This window comes from Scyliorhinus canicula, chromosome 5 (genome assembly GCF_902713615.1).
Source record: "Scyliorhinus canicula chromosome 5, sScyCan1.1, whole genome shotgun sequence".
NCBI classification, from domain to species: Eukaryota; Metazoa; Chordata; class Chondrichthyes; order Carcharhiniformes; family Scyliorhinidae; genus Scyliorhinus; species Scyliorhinus canicula.
Genome location: NC_052150.1, coordinates 172,043,032 through 172,064,084, shown reverse-complemented (window position 1 = coordinate 172,064,084; position 21,053 = coordinate 172,043,032). Strand labels below are relative to the sequence as shown.

The following is a 21,053-nucleotide window of genomic DNA, read 5'->3' as shown; positions in this document are numbered from 1 at the left end:
CAGAAATACATCCCTGGTCCTGTATTCTAGCCCTCTCGACATGAATGCTAACATTGCATTTGCCTTCCTAACTGCCGACGGAACCTGCACGTTAACCTTAAGAGAATCATGAACAGGACTCCCAAGTCCCTTTGTGCTTCTGATTTCCTAAGCATTTCCCCATTTAGAAAGTAGTCTCTGCCTAAATTCCTACTTCCAAAGTGCATAACCTCACACTTTTCCACACTGTATTTCATTTTCCACTTAATTGCCCACTCTCCTAGCTTGTCCAAATCCTCCTACAGCCCCCTTGCTTCTCTCAGAATGCCATCCAGCATATCTGCTGGAAAACCTCGCTCTGCACGCTCACTCCCGGCCGGATCAAGAACCCATAGACCCCAGACCTTTGAGAGGTTGTGCTCAGCTGCCCTCCTCTCATCCACACACTTACCCTTTGGCCATGAGATCCTGAGTGGTGAAGCCCTGCTCTTTAGTGTTTAATTGTTGGCAGCTGCAAATATGTGCTGATGCTCCGAGAGTACAAGCTCACTGTTCAGGCATCAAAGGTTGCTGGACAGCCAGTCCATTAATCATCCTGAGACATGGCAACTGTTTCTTCAAGTTTTTGAAAGTTCAGGAGTGTGAAGTGTTATCACAACTAACAAGGCTAATCCCTCATTTGAAATAACCTTCAGCTGTGAAGCTGGAGGCTGCTCACAGTCAAAGAAGGTGAAATTGACTTGCATGAGAGAAGTTGCAGCCGGGGTCTGACCTGGGAGAGTTTGGTAGGACAGACAGGCTGAAGGTGTGGTTGCCCCTGCAATGGGTCTCCACAATATTTAAAGATTGCTTGAAGGCATCACAGACACAAAGCTCCTCACTACCCCTTCGGCCACGGCGACCTCCTACCTGGCCCCCTCCAACCTACTGAACGGCCCTTCACCCTCCCCCCGAGCACCGGGCTAGCAGCTCGCCAAGATTCCTTAGACAGCACCTTCCAAACCCACGAACGCTACCATCTAGAAGGACAGGAGCAGCAGATACATGGGAACCCCACCACGTGGAGGTTGCCCTTTAAGTCACTCTCCACCCTGATTCGGAAATATATCGCCATTCCTTCACTGTTGCTGGGGCAAAATCCTGGAACTCCCTCCCTAACGGATCAATCCAGAGAGAGCAGTGGAGAGTTTAGTAAAGTCCTGGACACCTTGGGCTGGATTCTCTGTTTGGGAGACTACGCCGGTGTGAAAACGGTGGGGCGCGATTCTCCGCAAATGCGGAGAGTCGTAAAGGCTGCCGTGAAACTGGCCGTGTTTCACGGCAGCCTCCGCGCCCCCTCCCGGGACCCGATTCTCCCCCCTGGGCGGGGCTAGCAGCGCGGCCCCGTGAAGCACGGCATCACGGGCTTAGCGACCGTCGCTAAGCCCGCGCCAAGCGGCACGGCGGCTGACGCGAACGATGACGTCAGCCGCACATGCTCGGGTTGGCCGGCTCCAACCCACGCATGCGCGGATGACGTCATCACGCATATGCGTCAAACCTGCTCATGTGCGGGCCGTCATGCCCCTCAGCCGCCCCACAGACTGATCCTGCGGGGCGGCGGAGGAACAAAGAGTGCGCGGGTACCGGACCCGCTGCCCGCGATCAGTGCCCACCGATCGCGGGCCCGTGCCAATCGGTGCCATGGTTGTCCGGAACGGCACTTTGTGGCCGTTTTCACGAACGGTGAGAGCAGGTGTGTTTGCGTTCGTGAAAACGGCCGTAAAGGCCTGGGAACTCGGCCCATCGGCCAGGGGAGCAGCGATTCGTGTCGTGGGGCGGCCGTGTTGGGGGGGGGGGTGGGGGGGAGAATAGCGGGAGGTCGGGAAAAATGTCGGGAAGGCCCTCCCGCTATTCTCCAACCCATCGTGGGCAGCGGAGAATCGCGCCCGTGGTGTTTTATGCCAGGAAAATTGGTGTAAAATAGCTACCGATGCCCCGTTTTGCTGGTCAACAGCAGGGAGACAACGTAGAACTCCCAGCTTTAGCTACCGATATGGCCCCGCGCCGTGCTTCATGGCGGACGCAGCCAGCGGACCTGGACCGCAAAATTAGTACCCCCCCTTCGGCCGTCCGTGTGCCCTAGACTGCCCACCCACAGTGCTCCAAGCCCTGAATGAACCCGTGGATTAGCCCTCCCCCGACTGTGGTGGTGCCGGAGTCCGCAGCCGCCACGCTAAGTTCACGACGGGCGAGACCACACGTGACCATGGCGTCGGGAACTCGGCCGGTCGGGGACGCAGTATCACGGGGCGGGCCTCAGGCAATGGCCTGAGGCCGTGGATACGTGGCGGAGCACGCCGCATTTCAGGGGGCGGAGAATCCGAAAACCAGCGCTGTCCCTGATTTCACCGTCAAAACAGATTCTCTGCCCCGTCGCCGAATGCGATTTTGGCATCGGGGAGTGGAGAATCCAGCCCCTTATTTATCGGAATGAACAAGAGCTGAATCAATGCGTAGTTTGGCCTCCCATTGTGTTAAGAAATACTGCAATACAGAAAATTAGATTTAAATAAATAATCTGCCCAGGAAGTATATTTATGTAGTTAGTGTGAGGTCTCGATTGAGGCAGTGAAATGTACAAACAGATGGCCAGAAAAGCCAATTTCATTGAAGTTGCTGATCCATTGGAATAATGCTTTTGTTTTTTAAACCAAGTATCTCTTCTAGGTGGATACTTTGTTTTCAGATTTTTTTGGAATTAACTTAGGAAAAAGACTCTGCCGTGTGCAATTGATTTGCAGTTGACTCTGTTGCGATTTGTAATATTTGCCAGGTAATTTATTGTGAAGTTTATGAACACAATAATAATGATCTGACACTCGCATAAATAAATCTTTGCAATTTTGTTTTACCCAGAAATCAATTTGAAGGTTACTTTTTATTTGAGTCCGTTAAAATATTTGGTGCATCTATAAACTTGCAGAATGCATTTGATAAAGTTACACATGATAAACGTGTTAGGAAAATTAAAGCCCATGGGAATAAAGAAAGCATGAATATGAAATTTGCTAAGGGACAGAAAACGAGAGAACAGCTATGAACAGTTGTTTTTCAGAGAGGAAGAAAGTATGCAGTGGCATTCCCATGAGAGTCGGTTTTGGGAATAACTTCTCTTTTTGAAATTTAATAAACTGGACTTGGAAATGCAGGGCATAATTTCAAAATTTGCCAATGATACAAAACTCAGAAAGATAATAATGTGGTGGATTGTAGCTGGCTTCAAGAGGACATAGAGAACTGGGGCTGGATTCTCCGCCGGCGGGATGCTCCATTTTTCCGGCAGCCCGGAGGTTTCCCTACGGCGTGGGTCTGCCCACAATGGTAAACCCCATTGACCTACTGGCGTAACGGAGCATCCCACCGGCGGGGTGAAACAGAAATGTGGCGTGCGGGGTGGAGAATCCAGCCCCTGGTAAAATGAGCAGACTTGTGGTAGATGACATTTAACAGAAAGATATGTGAAGTGACACATTTTAATGGGGTGAATGAGGAGAGGCTGTATGTGGTAGTCACCACTGTTTGTATAATACGTGTATTAGAGGTAATACAGTAACGCTCCTGTACTAAAGGTACGGGGGTAGACCCCTGCCTGCTGGTTCCGCCCAGTAGGCGGAGTATAAATGTGTGTGCACCCCGAGCAGCTACCATTTCTAGTAGCAGCTGCAGGAGGCAACACATCTCTGCTTAATAAAGACTCAATTACTCTCTACTCTCGTCTCGTCGTAATTGATTGTACATCAATTTATTAAGCAGAGATATTACAGCGATGGAACTACGCATCAAGCCTGATCGCCTGCAGCTGCACCCGCAAGCAGCCAACGCTGCGTCGGCCTTCGACCACTGGCTCGCTTTTTTCGAGAGCTACCTCCGATCCGCGATGTACCAACCCTCGGAAGAACAGAAACCCCAGGTCCTTTACTCACGGGTGAGCTCTGATATTTTTCCCCTTATCCGGGATGCACCTGCTTACACGGAAGCAATTGGAGCTCCTGAAGGGACATTATATTCGTACAATCAACGAACTGTACACCAGGCACCTCCTGTCGACGAGACAGCAACTCCAAGGTGAGTCTTTAGACGATTTCTGGCATGCTCTGCACATCCTGGCGAGGAACTGTGATTGCCAGGCAGTTTCGGCAGTTGAACATACTGAACTTTTAATCAAGGATGCTTTTGTTACGGGCATGGGGTCAGCGTACATCTGCCAGTGCCTATTAGAAGGGGTTACCCTCGACCTTGCGGCAACCAGGCAGCTCGCAAACTCACTGACTGTTGCCTCCCGTAACGTACAATCGTACGCCCCCGACCGCTCGGCGCCCTCATGGACATGGTGAGCCCCAGGCCTGCGGGAAGAAGGGACATTTCGCTGTGGTGTGCCAGGCCGGGTCGATCGCCGCTGTATCCAGGCCCATTGTTCCTGCACCCCCCACGTGCGACCTGTGGGCGCCACCATTTTTGTCCCCGCAGCCCACGTGCGGCCCGTGGGTGCTGCCATCTTCCCCCCAGCAGAACACGTGCGGCCCGTGGGCGCCGCCATCTTTCTCCCATCAGACCACATGCGGCCCATGGGCACCGCCATCTTTAATGCCGCCCGGCACGTGCGCCCCATGGGCGCCATCATCTTTGGCGCCATTTTGGACGGCGCCTCAGGACCCCGGCTCGTCAGGCACTTCATCTGGCCGCACATAACCTGCCCCCGCCGCCGACAAGCTCGAGGCCTATTAACACCAGCCGCAGCTCGCTTCCATCACGCTCGACCAGTCCCGGCCACACAACCTTGCAACCGCGACGACGACGGTTAAAGTCGATGGACACAAGACATCCTGCCTTCTTGACTCCAGGGGCCCAGAAAGCGACATCCACCACTCCACGGTAAGGCACTGCTCCCTCGTGGTACACCCCGTTACCCAAAGAATCTTCCTGGCCTCCGGATCCCATTCCGTGGAAATCCGGGGGTACTGTATCGCCACCCTCACCGTCCAGGGTGTAGAGCTCAGCAACTTCCGGCTCTACATCCCCCCCCATCCCTCACCTCTGCGCTGCCCTGTTACTCGGCCTGGACTTCCAGCACAACCTCCAAAGCCTAACTCTAAAATTCGGTGGACCCCTACCACCCCTCACCTTATGTGGCCTCGCGACCATTAAGGTCGACCCACTTTCTCTGTTTGCAAACCTCATCCCGGATTGCAAACCTGTCGCCACCAGGAGCAGACGGTACAGTACCCAGGACAGGACCTTCATCAGGTCGGAGGTCGAGTGGCTGCTGCGGGAAGGCATTATTGAGGCCAGGAACAGCCCCTGGAGAGCCCAAGTGGTAGTGGTAAAGACTGGGGAGAAACAGAGGATGGTCATTGACTACAGTCAGACCATCAATCGGTACATGCAGCTCGATGCGTACCTCCTCCCACGCATATCTGATATGGTTAATCAGAAATGCACAGTACTGGGTCTTTTCGATAGTGGACCTGAAATCTGCCTACCACCAGCTCCCCATCCGCAAGGCGGACTGCCAGTACACTGCGTTCGAAGCAGACGGCCATCTTTACCACTTCCTTAGGGTTCCCTTCGGCGTCACTAACGGGGTCTCAGTCTTCCAACGTGAGATGGACCTAATGGTTGACCGGTACGGGCTGCGGGCCACCTTCCCGTACCTAGATAATGTCACCATCTGTGGCCACAACCAGCAGGACCACGACGCTAACCTTTTCAAATTTCTCCAAACCGCCAAACTCCTGAACCTGACATATAACATGGAGAACTGAGTGTTCAGCAGCAACTGCTTCGCCATCCTTTGCTATGTTGTGCAAAATGGAGTTCTTGGGCCCGACCCCAACCGCATGCACCCCGTCATGGAACTCCCCCTACCCCACTGCCCCAAGGCCCTGAAACGATGGCCTGGGGTTTTTCTCCTATTATGCCCAGTGGGTCCCGAAGTACGCGGACAAGGCCGACCACTCATCCATTCCACAGTATTTCCCCTGATGGCTGAGGCCCACCAGGCCTTCAACTACATCAAGGCCGACATCGCCAAGGCCACGATGCACACGGTCGACGAGACCCTCCCTTTTCAGGTCGAAAGCGATGCATCGTGGCCTTGGACGTCGCTCTGGCCGCCACCCTCAACCAGGCAGGCAGACCTGTGGCATTCTTTTCCCGCACCCTCCATGCCTCTGAAATTCGGCACTCCTCTGGCGATAAGGAGGCCCAAGCCATCATAGAAGCTGTGCGGCATTGCAAGCATTACCTGGCCGGCAGGAGATTCACTCTCCTCACTGACCAATGGTTGGTTGCCTTCATGTTTAATAATACACAGCGGGGCAAGATCAAAAATGATAAAATCTTAAGGTAGAGGATCGAGCTCTCCACCTAAAATTACGAGATTTTGTATCGAACCGGTAAGCTCAACGAGCCCCCCGATGCCCTATCCCGAGATACATGTGCCAGCGCACAAGTGGACCGACTTCGGGCCCTACACGATGGCCTCTGTCACCCAGGGGTCACCCAGTTCTTTCACTTCATAAAGGCCCGCAATCTGCCCTACTCCATCGAGGAGGTCAGGGCTATCACCAGAGACTGCCAGGTCTGCGCGGAGTGCAAACCGCACTGCTACCGGCCAGACTGAGCGCACCTGGTGAAGGCCTCTCGCCCCTTTGAACGCCTCAGCATGGACTTCAAGGGGCCCCTTTCCTCCACCTACCGAAACACGTACTTCCTGAACGTGGTCGATGAATACTCCAGATTCCCGTTCGCCATCCCATGCCCCGATATGATGTATGCCACGTTCATTAAAGCACTCAACAGCATCTTCTCCCTGTCCGGTTTCCCCGCCTATATCCACATCCTGCTCAGCAAGGGCATTGCCTCGAGCAGGACGACCAGCTACAACCCCCGGGGAAACGGACAGGTGGAGAGGGATAACGGGACGGTCTGGAAGGCCGTCCTGCTGGCCCTGCGGTCTAAAAGTCTCCTGGTCTCCCGCTGGCAAGAGGTCCTCCCTGGCGCACTCCGCTCCATCCGATCGCTACTTTGCATGGCAACTAATGAAACCCCCCCATCAATGTCTCCTTGCCTTCCCGAGGAACTCCACCTCCGGGGTTTCGCTCCCAACATGGCTGGCAGCTCCAGGACCTGTCCTCTGCAAACACGTGCGGCTCCACAAGTCGGACCCGTTGGTCAAGAGGATACAGCTGCTGCATGCAAACCCCCAGATGGCCGCCAGGAAACAGTCTCCCTCAGCGACCTGGCACCAGCTGGATCCCCACCCACGACCCCACGCCACTCGGCAGCCCCCCTCCGATTGCCCCGGCGCCACCCACCCTCCCCCCAATGCACCTCACTACAGCCGCCCCAGGACGATCCGTCCTCCCACTGGTTCCACCCGAGGATGAAGATGAGGACAACACGCTCCCGGAGTCAGAGGTGACCAAGCCGGCGCCCGCATCACCACCGGGACTGCGGCACTCTCAGCGGAGAATCAAAGCACCCGACCGGCTACATTTGTGAATTTTCAAAAGACCGTAAACTTTAAATTCTCACGTACTTGTAAATAGTGTTTTTCCACCACCCCCACTGGACTCTTTTTTAACAGGGGTGAATGTGGTAGTCACCACTGTTTGTATAATATGTGTATTAGAGGTAATATGGTAAGGCTCCTGTAATACAGGTACTGGGGTAGACCCCTGCCCAGTAGGCAGAGTATAAATGTGTGTGCACACCGAGCTGCTCCCATTTCTAGTCGCAGCTGCAGGAGGCAACACATCTCTGCTTAATAAAGCCTCGATTACTCTCTACTCTTGCCTCGTCGCAATTGATAGTGCATTAGTGTATAAACTGAATCACCCAATTCTAAAGGAGGTACAGGAACAAAAGTACCTGTGGTGTATATGCAGAAATCTTTAAAGGTGGCAAGACAAATGAAGAAAGCTGTTAAAAGCTTTTGGAATTCTTGGCTTTACAAATTGAGGAACATGGAATACAAAAGAAAGAAAGCAATGCTGAAACTTCACAACTTGATAAAACACGGGCTAAGGCTGGGCTGGAGTATTATTTGGAGTAGGTGCAGAAGAGATTTACTGGAATGGGATCTGGGATGAGAGAGTTCCAGAGACTGGAGACGCTGGGCTGTCTGCCTGAGAGCAAAAGGGTTGTTGAGAGAGAATTTGATCGCCATGTTCAAAATCATGAAGTGCTTTGAAGGAGAAATTGTTCTCGGATTTTGAAGGGTTCGTTAATCAGAGAACACAGACTTTAGTCACTGGCAAAAGAATCCGAGACAACATGAGGAAAGTGTTTTTTATGCAGCGAGTTGTTGTGATCTGGTATGCAGTGCCCGAAAGGATGGTGGAATAACAACTCTCAAAAGGTAATTTGATAAACATTTGAAGGGAAAAATATTTACAGGGCTATGGGAAAAAGCAGGGACATGAGACTAATTTGATGGCCCTACCAAAGAGCCAGATCCTAAATGGCCGCCTTCTGTTCTTTATCACTGTGCAAATCTAAATGTCTGACAAAGAAGGGCAGGAATAATGAATGAACTTGTTTACTTTGACGTGCACGCCTTGAATTATATTTTCTTTTCCTTCCAGGCCAAGTACAAAGAAGACTTTGAAAGGAACCGGGGAAGAGGATTTAGCATTGTTACTGACACTCCTGAACTGCAGAGATTAAAAAGAACTCAAGAGCAAATCAGTAACGTATGTAATGTTCTGTGTGAGAACATGCATGAGGACAGTTTTTTTCTTGTTTTGTTTATATATTGTTGACAATAGAAATGGTACTGCAGTGTTAGGTGAGGATGCATGTGTGTATGGTGATAAAAGAATGCTTGGATATAGAATGTGGAATGATTAGGGAACACCAGATGATTCACCAGACTACCTCGTTTTTGTTGTCATATACAATTCATCCTACCCGGAAGAAATGTTGTATTAGTGTATTCATTTATACAATTAGAATCCTCAGGTAATGAGAATAACCTTTATTTCATGTGGATTCTGGAATGCATGTGAGGCTGTGAGAGTGTTTTGTGACATATACATGGACATTTATGCACCCAAATGCACCATACATCATATGAATGTAACCATCACCAATTGATTCAAAACAAAAAATTGTTTAAAAGTGCAATAACCTTGCTTTTCTTTTAAAAATTGCATTGACTTGTTTCCCATCTCTTAATCTCTGAAGGTCTGTGCAGACTGAGGGGATGTTAGGCTTTCTTGATCTTCCACTACCTGAATTAATTCAAGTTCAATACATCTTATGTTAAGTAAAGGTACCTTCACACAATCTGTTCCTCTGTCTGTGCATTGTCTGTTGAAGACCACATGAATGGTTTGAAATTTATATCACTGAATTTTACTTTTAAACAATCTTATTTGTCTGTTTAAAAGAAAAGCCAAATTCCAGTTCAGTTGTTTTACGAAGTAAGAAAATTGTTGCGATTAAATCAGAATTCTTGTGGTCTTTAAGAATTGTGTAAATGCAGTGGATCACTTAACTTAAGCTGCATGAACTAATAACATTAACATGGAACTGTTTGGCTGAGCACAATGGATTTTTCTGGTGTTTGCTATTACCAAGAATTGTTTTCACACCACTCCCAAGGATCATTCAGGCACATTGACAGCACAATTAATCATTTTGAGTTGAACGTTTTGAGTTTCACAAGTTAATTTTCAGTGCATCTACAAAGACTAATGGGCATTGAAAATATCATGAAAAAAGGTAGGCCTTTTTTATTTGAACTTCTTAAAAAGTTGATTGAGTTTGTATTATGAACTGGTTAACTGAATCAATCTAATTTTTTTTCTGTATAGGCAATGAACATTGAATCGTTTTAATTTCTTGTTTATTACAGAAAAGCCACAGTCACCAAAATCAAACTCCGAAGGCGCAATTTGTGAAATATACCCTTAAAGTGAGTTAACATGCACTGAGAATGGTATGTGGACACAGTAAGGTGATCAATCATGCGAATAAATGTACATCTGCATACCATTAAATATCAAAGAACAAAGAACAAAGAAAATTACAGCACAGGAACAGGCCCTTCGGCCCTCCCAGCCTGCGCCGATCCAGATCCTTTATCTAAACCTGTCTCCTATTTTCCAAGGATCTACTTCCCTCTGTTCCCGCCCGTTCATATACCTGTCTAGATGCCTCTTAAATGATGCTATTGTGCCCGCCTCTACCACCTCTGCTGGTAAAGCATTCCAGGCACCCACCACCCTCTGCGTAAAAAACTTTCCACGCACATCTCCCTTAAACTTTCCACCTCTCACCTTGAAATCGTGACCCCTTGTAATTGACACCTCCACTCTTGGGAAAAGCTTGTTGCTATCCACCCTGTCCATACCTCTCATAATTTTGTAGACCTCAATCAGGTCCCCCCTCAATCTCCGTCGGAAAATGTTTGCCGTGCGGATTATGTTAACACTTGTTGATTGATCTTTGGTGAGTTGACTGAGTAATCTATGTTTGCAGGGCATAAAATGACATTAGCTGCTCTTGAGTGCTATATGTAATGAGATAATGTGAGCAATTTCCTTATTCTTTTTGCTAATATGGATATCAAAACTTTCCGTTGGCTGGTATTAGTGTGTGACAAAAGGAGTTGTTTTATTTTGAATGCATATGATTCCTGAAACATGGTATTGTTTTTTAAAAAAATTCCCTCATCTCACTACTCATCATTGTAATAGCTCAAATATTTTACTCATTTTATTTTCTTAAACCTCAATTCCTTTCCATAATTAGAAATGCGTTATATTACATCACCAATGACTTGAGCTTTGCTGAAATTAAATTCAAGTATTTAACAGGTAACTCATTTTACTCCACCTCTCTTCCAAATATGGTAAGTTAAGATCTACCACAGCCTGTTTTTGCTTGTATTTTGGTGAACTTTTTTTACTTGCGATCAAAGATGTCAATGCTTAAAATGACCTTGCTGCAATACGACAAAAACAGGCATTTCAAGGTAAGATGTAGTGTGACTGTAATTTCCAGTTTTCCTGTGTTCCTACATTATGTTTTGGCAGAACAGCATATATCACCATTACAAATATTCTTCTAACTATAACAGGCAGCTTTGGTTGAGTTACGGACAGTTTTATGTTGTAAATTGGCACCTAGTTACAAGGGTTGGGTTGAAAGAAACACAGAAAATGTTTGATATACTCAGCAGGCCTGGCAACATTTGTGCAGAGAGGAACAAAGTTTGGCTAATGATCTATCAGAGAAGAAGTACAATCTTGAGTTCAACTAAATAATTTCTTGGAGATGCACGCATTTGGCGAGGATTAAAAGAGTTGGAGTCATTCCGTTAACCTAGAATCCAAATTCAGATATGAACTGAAAGAGAAGGCTCAGTTTATTGAATATTAAAATGTTGATACTGTACCAATCACATTATGGGTTTGTGTGCATGCATTATTTTGTATCAGCTATTATTGCAAACATAGTAACTGACTTTAATTCTCTGCGAACAACACAGTGGAAAGTCCTGTGAGAATTTGAAAATGTGATTCTCACCGGCGAGATAGCGTTTCCTGATTTTCGATGCCCCTCGCCAGTGACACAACAACGACAGGAACCGCATTTAAATACATTTTAGTATACTTAACCCATCCCTCCCTCCACATGATCGCCCCCGTTAAATATTCATACCTTGCTGGAATGACATCACGTCGGTGAGGTTTACAGCTGGTTCTAACAAATGTGCATCAGTCAAGGGGATTCCCCGGGGGCAGGTACAAAGTTAAGTACACCCCCTAAGGGGAGAGGAAAGCTGCCCCGCTGGCACAGGTTTGGGTGTGCCAGGGGCACTGCCAGGGCAGACCTCCCTGGGGAGCCACATTGGGGACATGGTTCGCGCTATGTTTGTTGGGGGGAAGGAGCCCCCGATGCTAATGGGGGCGGAGGGGGTGCTGATTGTGGTGGGGGGAGGGGGGGGGGGGGGGGAGGGGATAGAGCCCTGGTCCTGATGGTTGGTGGGGGATAGAAGAACCTGATGCTTGTGAGGGGGAGCCCGTGGTGGAGCTGTTCTGATCAGGGCACCATTTTTAAAGGGTGTCCCGAACCCGGTGGAGCCGGCCTTACTGTATCTATTAGGCCTCGCCCCACCACAGTGATGGCCTAAAATGCGGCCATTGAATTCTTTTTCCAGAGAGTCTCAAAATCTGGACTAAAAACCTGGCTGTGCAGCTGGAGAACGACACGTGGCGTTTCAGTCAGAGCCTGACACTCTGGAAAATATATGGGAAAATTCCGCCCTCTATGTGCATTTATGTGCCAATGCAATCCTGTGATTTACTTTTGCTTTGTTGGTGATGACACTGATGGTGAACAGAAAAAGTAGACGTCTGGTTAAAAGGAAAATAATTGTGCGACAATAACCTTAAAATTACTGGCAGGCTACTGTGTCACATTACTTGCAATGTTAAAAGGCTTATACCCTCCTGTCTATTCTAAGATTGAACCTATTCCAAATTTTAGGATGGGCTCATAACATAAAGGCAACCTCACCTGCAGCATTAATGCAGACTGAGGAATTTAGCAATGGAAGCTATTCTAATTAGAGGTCCTTATTTTTTAAAAACTGAGTTATGTAGTGGCATAGTGGTATTGTCACTGGACTAGTAATTCAGAGACTCAGGGTAATGATCTGGGGACCTGGGTTCAAATCCCACCGTGGCAAATGCTGGAATTCAAACTCAGTAAATATCTGGAATAAAAAGTCTAATGATTGTTCGTTCACTAATATCCTTCAGGGGAAAAAACCTGCCATCTTTACCTGGTCTGGCCTCCATCTGACTCCAGACCCACAGCAATGTGATTCTTAAATGCCCTCTGAAATTGCCCAGCAAGCCGCCAACTGCTATGAAAACACAAAAAAGGAATGAAACCATGCGGATCACCTGGCATTGACGTGGGCACCGGAAATGACTTTGGCAAACCCAGCCCTATTGACCCTGCAATGTCCTCCTTACTAATATTGGGGGGATTGTGCCAAAGTTGGGAGAGCTATCTCACATCCTAGTCAAGCAACAGCCTGACATAGTCATACTGACCACATCATACCTTACAGACAATGTCCCAGGCACCACTATCACCATTCCTAGCTATGTCCTGTCTCACTGTCAGGACAGACCCAGCAGAGATGGTGGAACACTGGTGTATAGCCGGGAAAGAGTTGCCCTGGGAGTACTCAAAGTCAACTCTGGACCCTCCTGCTGTACTGCCCACCCTTAGCTGATGAATCAGTACTCCTCCATGTTGAATACCACTTGGAGGAAGCACTAAGGGTGGCAAGAGCGCAGAATACACTTTGGGTGGGGGACTTCAATGTCCATCACAAAGAATGGCTCGGGACTACCACCACAGACTGGTCTGGCCAGGTCCTAAAGGACATAGCTGCTAGACTGGGTCTGTGACAGGTGGTGAGGCAACCAACAACAGGGAAAAACATACTTGACCTCATCTTCACCAACCTGGCTGCTACAGATGCATCTGTTCATGACAGTATTAATAGGAGTGACCACCGCACAGTCCTTGTGGAGACAAAGTCCCGTCTTAATAGTGAAGATATCCTCCATTGTGTTGTGCGGCACGACCACCGTGCTAAATGGGATAGACCTGAACAGATTTAGCAACTCAAGACTGGGCACCCATGAGGCACTGTGGGGCATCAGCAGCAGCAGAATTGTACTCCACCACAATTTGTAACCTCATGGCCCGGCATATCCCCCATTCTACCATTACCACCAAGCCAGGGGATCAACCCTGGTTCAATGAAGAATGCAGGAGAGTATGCCAGGAGCAACTACAGGCATATGTAAAAATGAGGTGTCAACCCGGTGAAGCAACAACACAGGTCTACTTGTGTGCCAAACAACATAAATAGCAAGTAATAGACAGAGCTAAGCGATTCCACAACAAATGCATCAGATATAAACTCTGCAGTCCTGCCACATCTAGCTGTGAATGGTGGTGGACAATTAAACAACTCACTGGAGGAGGAGACTCCACAAATATACCCATCCTCAATAATAGATGGGCCCAGCATATCTGTGCAAAAGACAAGGCTGAGGCATTCGCAGTAAGCTTCATCCAGAAGTACCGAGTGGATGATCCATCTCGGTCTTTTCCAGAGGTCCCCAGCATCACAGATGTCAATCTTCAGCCAATATGATTCACTCCACGTGATGTCAAGAATGACTGAAGGCACTGGATACTGCTAAGGCTGTGGGCCCTTACAATATTCCGGCAATAGTACTGAAGACTTGTGTTCCAGAACTTGCCGCAACCATAGCCACACTGCTCCTGTACAGCTACAACTCCGGCATCTACCCGGCAATGTGGAAAATTGCCCAGCTGTGTCCAGTACACAAGAAACAGGACAAATCGAACCCAGCAAATTACCACCCTATCAGTCTACTCTCCATCATCAGCAAAGTGATGGAAGGAGTGGGCAGCACGGTAGCATTGTGGATAGCACAATCGCTTCACAGCTCCAGGGTCCCAGGTTCGATTCCGGCTTGGGTCACTGTCTGTGCGGAGTCTGCACATCTTCCCCGTGTGTGCGTGGGTTTCCTCCGGGTGCTCCGGTTTCCTCCCACAGTCCAAAGATGTGCGGGTTAGGTGGATTGGCCATGATAAATTGCCCGTAGTGTCCTAAAAAGTAAGGTTAAGGGGGGGTGGGGTTGTTAGGTTATGGGTATAGGGTGGATGCGTGGGTTTGAGTAGGGTGATCATTGCTCGGCACAACATCGAGGGCCGAAGGGCCTGTTCTGTGCTGTACTGATCTATGTTCTCTATGAGTCATCAACAGTGCTATCAAGCGGCACGTACACAGCAATAACCTGTTCATGGACGCTTAGTTTGAGTTCCGCCAGGGTAATTTAGCTCCTGACCTCATTACAGCCTTGGTTCAAACATGGACAAAAGAGCTGAATGCCAGAGGTGAGGTGAGAGTGACTGCCCTCAACATCAAGGGAGCATTTGACCAGGTATGGCATCAAGGCGCCCAAGCAAAACTAGAGTCAATGGGAAGAGGGGGAAAACTGTCCGCTGGTTGGAAATATACTTGACGCAAAGGCTGATGATTGTGGTGGTTGGAGGTCAATCATCTCAGCTCCAGAACATCACTGCATGAGTTCCTCAGTGTCCTCGGCACAGCCATCTTCAGCTGCGTCATCAGTGATGTTCCTTCCATCATAAGGTCAAATATGGGGATGTTCGCAGATGACTGACCAGCACCATTCACACCTCCTCAGATAATGAAGCAGTCCATGGCTAAATGCAGCAAGACCTAGACAATATCCAGGCTCAGGCTGACAAGTGGCAAGTTACATTAGCGCCACATAAGTGTCAGGCAATGACCACCCCCTACTAGGGACGATCTAACCATCACCCCATGACATTCATGGCATTACTATCCCTGAATGCCCTACAATCAACATCCTCAGGATTACCGTTGGTCAGAAGCTGAATTGGACGAGCCACACTAATACTGTGGCTACCAGGGCAGGCCAAAGACTAGGAATCCTAAGGCGAGCAACTCGCCTCCTCCTGACACCCCCCCCCCCACCCCAAAAAGCCTGTCCACCATCTTCAAGGCACAAGTCAGGGGTGTAATGGAATACTTTCCACTTTACTGGGTGAGTGCAGGTCCAACAACACTGGAGAAGCTCAACACCATCCAGACCAAAACAGCCCGCTTGATTGTTACTCCTTTCACGAACATTCAAATCCTCCACCACTAACTAACAGTGCTAGCCGTGAGTACTATCTACAGATGCACTGCAATAACTCACCAAGGTTCCTTAGGCAGCACCTTGCAAACCCACAGCCACTACCATCTAGAAGGACAAGAGTCGTAGGCACCTAGGAACCCCACCACCTGACGGTTCCCCTCCAAGTTATATACCACCCTGACTTCGAAATAAATTGCTGTCCCTTCACTGTGGCTTGGTCAAAATCCTGGAACTCCCTTCTGAACAGAACTATTCTTGTTTCTACACCTCAGAGACTACAGCAGTTCAACAAGGCAGCTCACCACCACATTCTGAATGGCAACAGGGATGGGCAATAAATGCTGGTCTAGCCAGCGATGCCCACATCCGGTAAATTAATTTAAAAAAGACATTTGTTGCGTTTCTAATGGAATCTCTCCACAATCAAAAACTATTGGAAGTACTCAGAAGGTCAGGCAGCATCTGTGGAGAGAAAAACAGAGTTAAGTTTAAAGACCTTTCACCAGAACTGGGAAACATTAGAGCAGTAATAGGTTTTGAACAAGGATTGGCTTTGGCAATCTTAAAGGAAGGTCTGTGCAGGCAGCAGAGACTGAATGAAAGAAGAGTTAGTCATACAGGGCCAAAGGGAATGATGCAGGGAGAAGAAAAGAAACAAACGATGTGCCTAGAGCAGGTATGATGCTATCTGAAACCAAGACCAAGAGGTAAATCGAAATGTGCAAACAATAGGAACCAAAATGGGTGGCAGAATTTAAGTCTGAAATTGTGTCCAGTTGATTCCAAAAGACTATAAAGTGCTCAATCAAATGATGAGGCGCTGTTCCTCAAGCTTACATTGAGCTTCACTGGAATAATGCAGCAGGCCAAGGCCAAAAATGCAAGTGTGAGAACAACGTGGAGAATTGAGATGACCGACACCCGAAAGATCAGGGTTCTGGCACTGAACGTAGGTGTTCCACAAAGCGTTGTGGTCTGGTGCATTGAACTTCAATCTGTAACCTGATTTAACTGTCCACTGCCTGGCTTTAGCTGGGTGGGCAAGGTTAAAATGACCCTACGACCTGTCACTGCATGAAGATAAAAATCAAACGGGTGTTGCTTTTCCCTTATTGAAGCAACTATTAAAAAGGTTTTCTCTTTTAGTCATAGCCAGTATTTACAAATTAGGAAGCACTAATCAAAAACAACTCTGTACCATCCGTTCTTGATTAGAATAACTTGTAAACCTGCCACTGTGTTCTGTTCCAGTAGTTCTTTGCAGGAAATGCTGCATGCAGCTTAAGGGTATACAAACCCATAACACAAATTAAGTGAAATGATTTGGATTTAAGATCAGAATAAAAGAACTGTATGGACGTTTGGCAATGTAATTAAGATGTATGGAGAAATCATGAAGAATATTACTTCAAAAGTATTGAAAACAATTATCATCACTGATTTTCTTTCCATTAAGAATTTGCATTTTATTGCAGAATAAATGCTTTCCTTGATGATTTGAAAGAAAGAATTGAAGAACTGAAGTCTGCTGGATACCATCATAAGGAACGTTAGTTTAGTGAGTTTATTAGTCATATCTTGACTCCAGTTGATGAAAATATTGTTCTGCGTGACATTGAGTAAAGCAGCAACTGTGCTTCATGACTGTATCATAATAACGTCTAGCTACAATTTTAAATTTGTTGATTTCCTTTTACAAAAAGATCAGTCAGTTTTAATTGAATATATTTTGTGTGAAACTTCCCAGGGAAATTTGTAAACCATTAACAAATGATTTGATGCGCCACACAATCAGTTGTTCAATTTTGGGTGATTTTTCCCACCAGCACGTGATACTTACCACCGGTGCATGAATATTAGTGTATGAGGAGTCCTCAATATTGGGCCTTGGCATTTATCCTCCTATCAGCAGCACGATGTGAGGAGTAAGTGATAGACGTCCCGTTACTGCAAGAGTCACAGTGACTAACAGGTATGTTATCAGTGGCCTGATGTAATGGCAATCCACATGTATGCCCCACCATTTATGCTCTGGGTTGCACTTTTTAACCTCCTTTTTTAAGCAGGTATGGGGAATTTTGATGGAAAACATGGGGTTCTTCTTGAAATATCCAGTGTAGTGACCCTCGCCTGAGTGTGTACAACGCATAATGGTGAAGTTGCGGAGGTACGACTTCACGCTGGTCTACACCCCTGGCAAGGACCTTGTAATAGCTGACACATTATCACGAGCCATGGACGCTGACAACCCGCCACTGGCTTCCATCAATGATGTGGAAGCTCCTGCACAGTGGTGCAAGGAGACACTCCCAGCAACGGATGAGAGGCTGCAGCAAATTCGTCAGGCGACACAGGAGGACGCCACCCTCATTCAAGTCATACACAACCTTCAGCATGGCTGGCCAAATGGGCGGTGCCCACAGTTCCAAAACGTCAGGACTGAACTGTCAGTGGTGGATGGCATAATACTGCGGAATGACAGAATCGTCATCCCACTGGTGCTCCGGGCAGACATGCTCTGCAGGATTCATGAGGGGCACCTTGGTGCCGAAAAGTGCAAAACGAGAGCACGACAATCCGTTTACTGGCCAGGGATAAACGAGGACATAACGAACATGGTGCTCACCTGTGACACGTGTCAAAGACATCGACCGGCACAATGCAAGGAGCCACTGCAGCAGCATGAGATGGCCACGTCACCGTGGGACAAAGTTGGCATTGACTTGTTCCACACCATGGACCGCAACTATGTTCTGCTCATCGACTACTACTCCAACTTTCCGGAAGTACTGAAACTCCCGGATCTCACAGCGGCAGCAGTCATCAAGGCCTGCAAAGAAACCTTCTCCAGGCATGGCATCCCACGGACGGTCATGTCCGACAATGGTCCTTGCTTTGCCAGCTGGGAATGGATGGACTTTGCCAAGCACTACAACTTCAAGCATGTGACGTCGAGTCCACACTTTCCGCAATCGAATGGCAGGGTGGAGAAAGGTGTCCACATTATCAAACAACTAATCAGCAAGGCTGCGGACTCAAAGTCCGACATACACTTGGCCCTCTTGTCATACCGTTCGTCACCTTTGAGCTCTGGACTATCACCGGCTCAAATGCTCTTCAACAGAGATGTGCGGACAACATTACAGGCACTACAATTCGCCAATCCCGATCACTAGCCTGTCCTGGATAAGATGCGTCACCAACGTCAAGTGCAAAAGCAGCACTATGACCAGCAGGCAAAAGTACTGAATCCGTTGGCAATCAACGATACGGTGAGGTTGCGACACCCGGCTGGGGGCTGGTCTAAAATGGCGACGGTTCTCTGCCAAATATCGCCACGATCCTACGTTGTGCAGTCTGACGATGGAACACTGTTTCGACGAAATCGGCGAGACCTTCTAAAAGTTACACCTCGTCGACAGGTATTTCCAACACTAGATCTGCAGGACGCTGTCATGCAACATCCTGGAACTCCAGCAGCAGGTGTCCAGATGGACGTAAAAGACTCTGGATCTCCATGCCCACTCAGGAGGTCTACCCGGATCAGACGTGCACCCAACCGTCTGAACTTATGAACATGGACTGACAATATCATTGCTCTGCCTTGTCTTTGTATATAAACCTAACTGTGTTTGAATTTGTGTTTAGTTACAGCTCTGCAACTAAAAAAAAAGTGAAAAAGGGGGATGTAGTGATCCTCGCCTGAGTGTGTACAGAAGGGGCTGATGGGAAATGGAAGTACCACCACGGGGCAGCACGGGGACATATAAGAGTGACGCCGAAGGCCCGCCCTCGCTCACTTTGGCTGGAGAGACAGGGGAGCAGGACAGGACGGAAGTTGAGCTCAGGGCTGCAAGTATGGTTAGGCCTAGTTGCAGAGCATAGAAAAGCAGTATCTTTACAAGTGCCATTCTGTAAGTAAAAGCTAACAAAGTAATTTATTGTGGAGCACAATAAACCATCCTTCAACTGCTGAACGCCTTCTAGCATTCTTTTAAGAAACATAACATCCAGATCAACTTTTGATGACATTGGGATCAAACTAAATATTTTTCCTGAATCTGTACGGCTGTGGCTGCCCATTAGCCCAACCAGACAGCAAGAGGAGCTGTGGCCATTTTGTTTTGTCTTCTTTGATGGCTCGGTGGAACTTCAAGAAAAACTGAGGTTCCCTAAAGTAATGCCAAAAAGGAAGAGGTGACACCCAAAGGGAGCTGCGCATTGGTACCAGAGGATTGTTATCCTCCAGGGAGGGCTAATCCAAGAAGTGCACAAGTATGAAATCTGTGTCAAGGCTTTATCCTGCCAAAAATCTGTTTCAAGGCTTTATCCTGCCAAAAATACAAAATCAATTTCTGGGCAAACAACATTAGCACTGATAATTCAGAACAGGAAGCAGGGGGAAGGGGAGAGTATATCCCAAGAGGTCTTGACAAACATTTGATCGAAATTGGAAATTGGAAAGACCTTTTACCTGAAATTTAATTATTTTGGAAACTAGAAAGAACAATTCTCTCTATTGTGGATAACATCTAACCATACTTCCGCAATAGACACTGAATTTATATGCACATCCAACATTGCCTTCTGTGGCATGGCATTTTATATTCATGTTTTCTGCAGGTCAACATTGCCTATCCTTTGTGCATTTTGTGATACAATTCCAATTTGCTTTGTAAACTGAGTATGATTTGTGTGTGGTGTATTACTGAACATCGTATATTGAAAACTTGAAAATGAATTATTCCCTCAATATACAGGAAAGCACCATTTGGATACTGAACAGACAGCAATGTGCGTTTCTAGTGATAGGTTAAAAAAAAACAGTTGAACAATTGATCCAAAATAGATGAGCATTTTCAGATTGTGCATTTATTTGAGTTTTAAAAAAGTCTGCATGGCTGTTGCTTGCAGATTCAAATGGAATAGAATATGGGCCAATAGGAGATATATCGTAAATTTGTGAAGTATAATTATTATAATAAACGTAAAATAGATTTGTAGTTAGTAATTGCTTTTTGTACTTTATTTAAATCTTCCTTCAGTAGAAATTGTGCAGATTCTGCAAAAATATCACTCCGCAGCCAGTTGCTGAGAAGTATTGAAGAATGGCTTGATGACTCGTGGGAAAAGGCAAGTTTATTTACAATTTTGAACAACACTTACAGGGGAATAAAATTACAGGGCTACGTGGGAAGAGCTGGGGACTGGGATTTATTGGATAGCTCTAGCAAAAAGCCAACACATGTGCAATTGTTTAAAGGGCCTCTT

General features: G+C 47.4%; 1 protein-coding gene and 1 long non-coding RNA gene across 5 annotated transcripts in view; both read left to right on the top strand.

Moving 5' to 3' along the window:
• LOC119966431 (LIM zinc-binding domain-containing Nebulette-like) overlaps positions 1 to 21,053 on the top strand; it is a 450,954-nt gene that overhangs the window by 248,515 nt on the left and 181,386 nt on the right. For both annotated transcript variants that reach the window (XM_038798084.1, XM_038798086.1), the window contains exon 4: positions 8,610 to 8,717. In XM_038798084.1, the coding sequence (XP_038654012.1) occupies positions 8,610 to 8,717 (108 nt within the window). The remainder of the gene's footprint in view (positions 1 to 8,609; positions 8,718 to 21,053) is intronic.
• Positions 8,728 to 20,918, top strand: LOC119966432. 3 transcript variants are annotated; one of them, XR_005460767.1, is made up of 5 exons: positions 8,728 to 9,750; positions 9,884 to 9,943; positions 17,258 to 17,340; positions 17,609 to 17,754; positions 20,828 to 20,918. It is a non-coding gene; the product is annotated as an uncharacterized LOC119966432 (long non-coding RNA). The 3 variants fall into 3 exon arrangements; XR_005460765.1 differs by having other exon boundaries at positions 8,728 to 9,943; XR_005460766.1 differs by having other exon boundaries at positions 8,728 to 9,943; positions 20,831 to 20,906.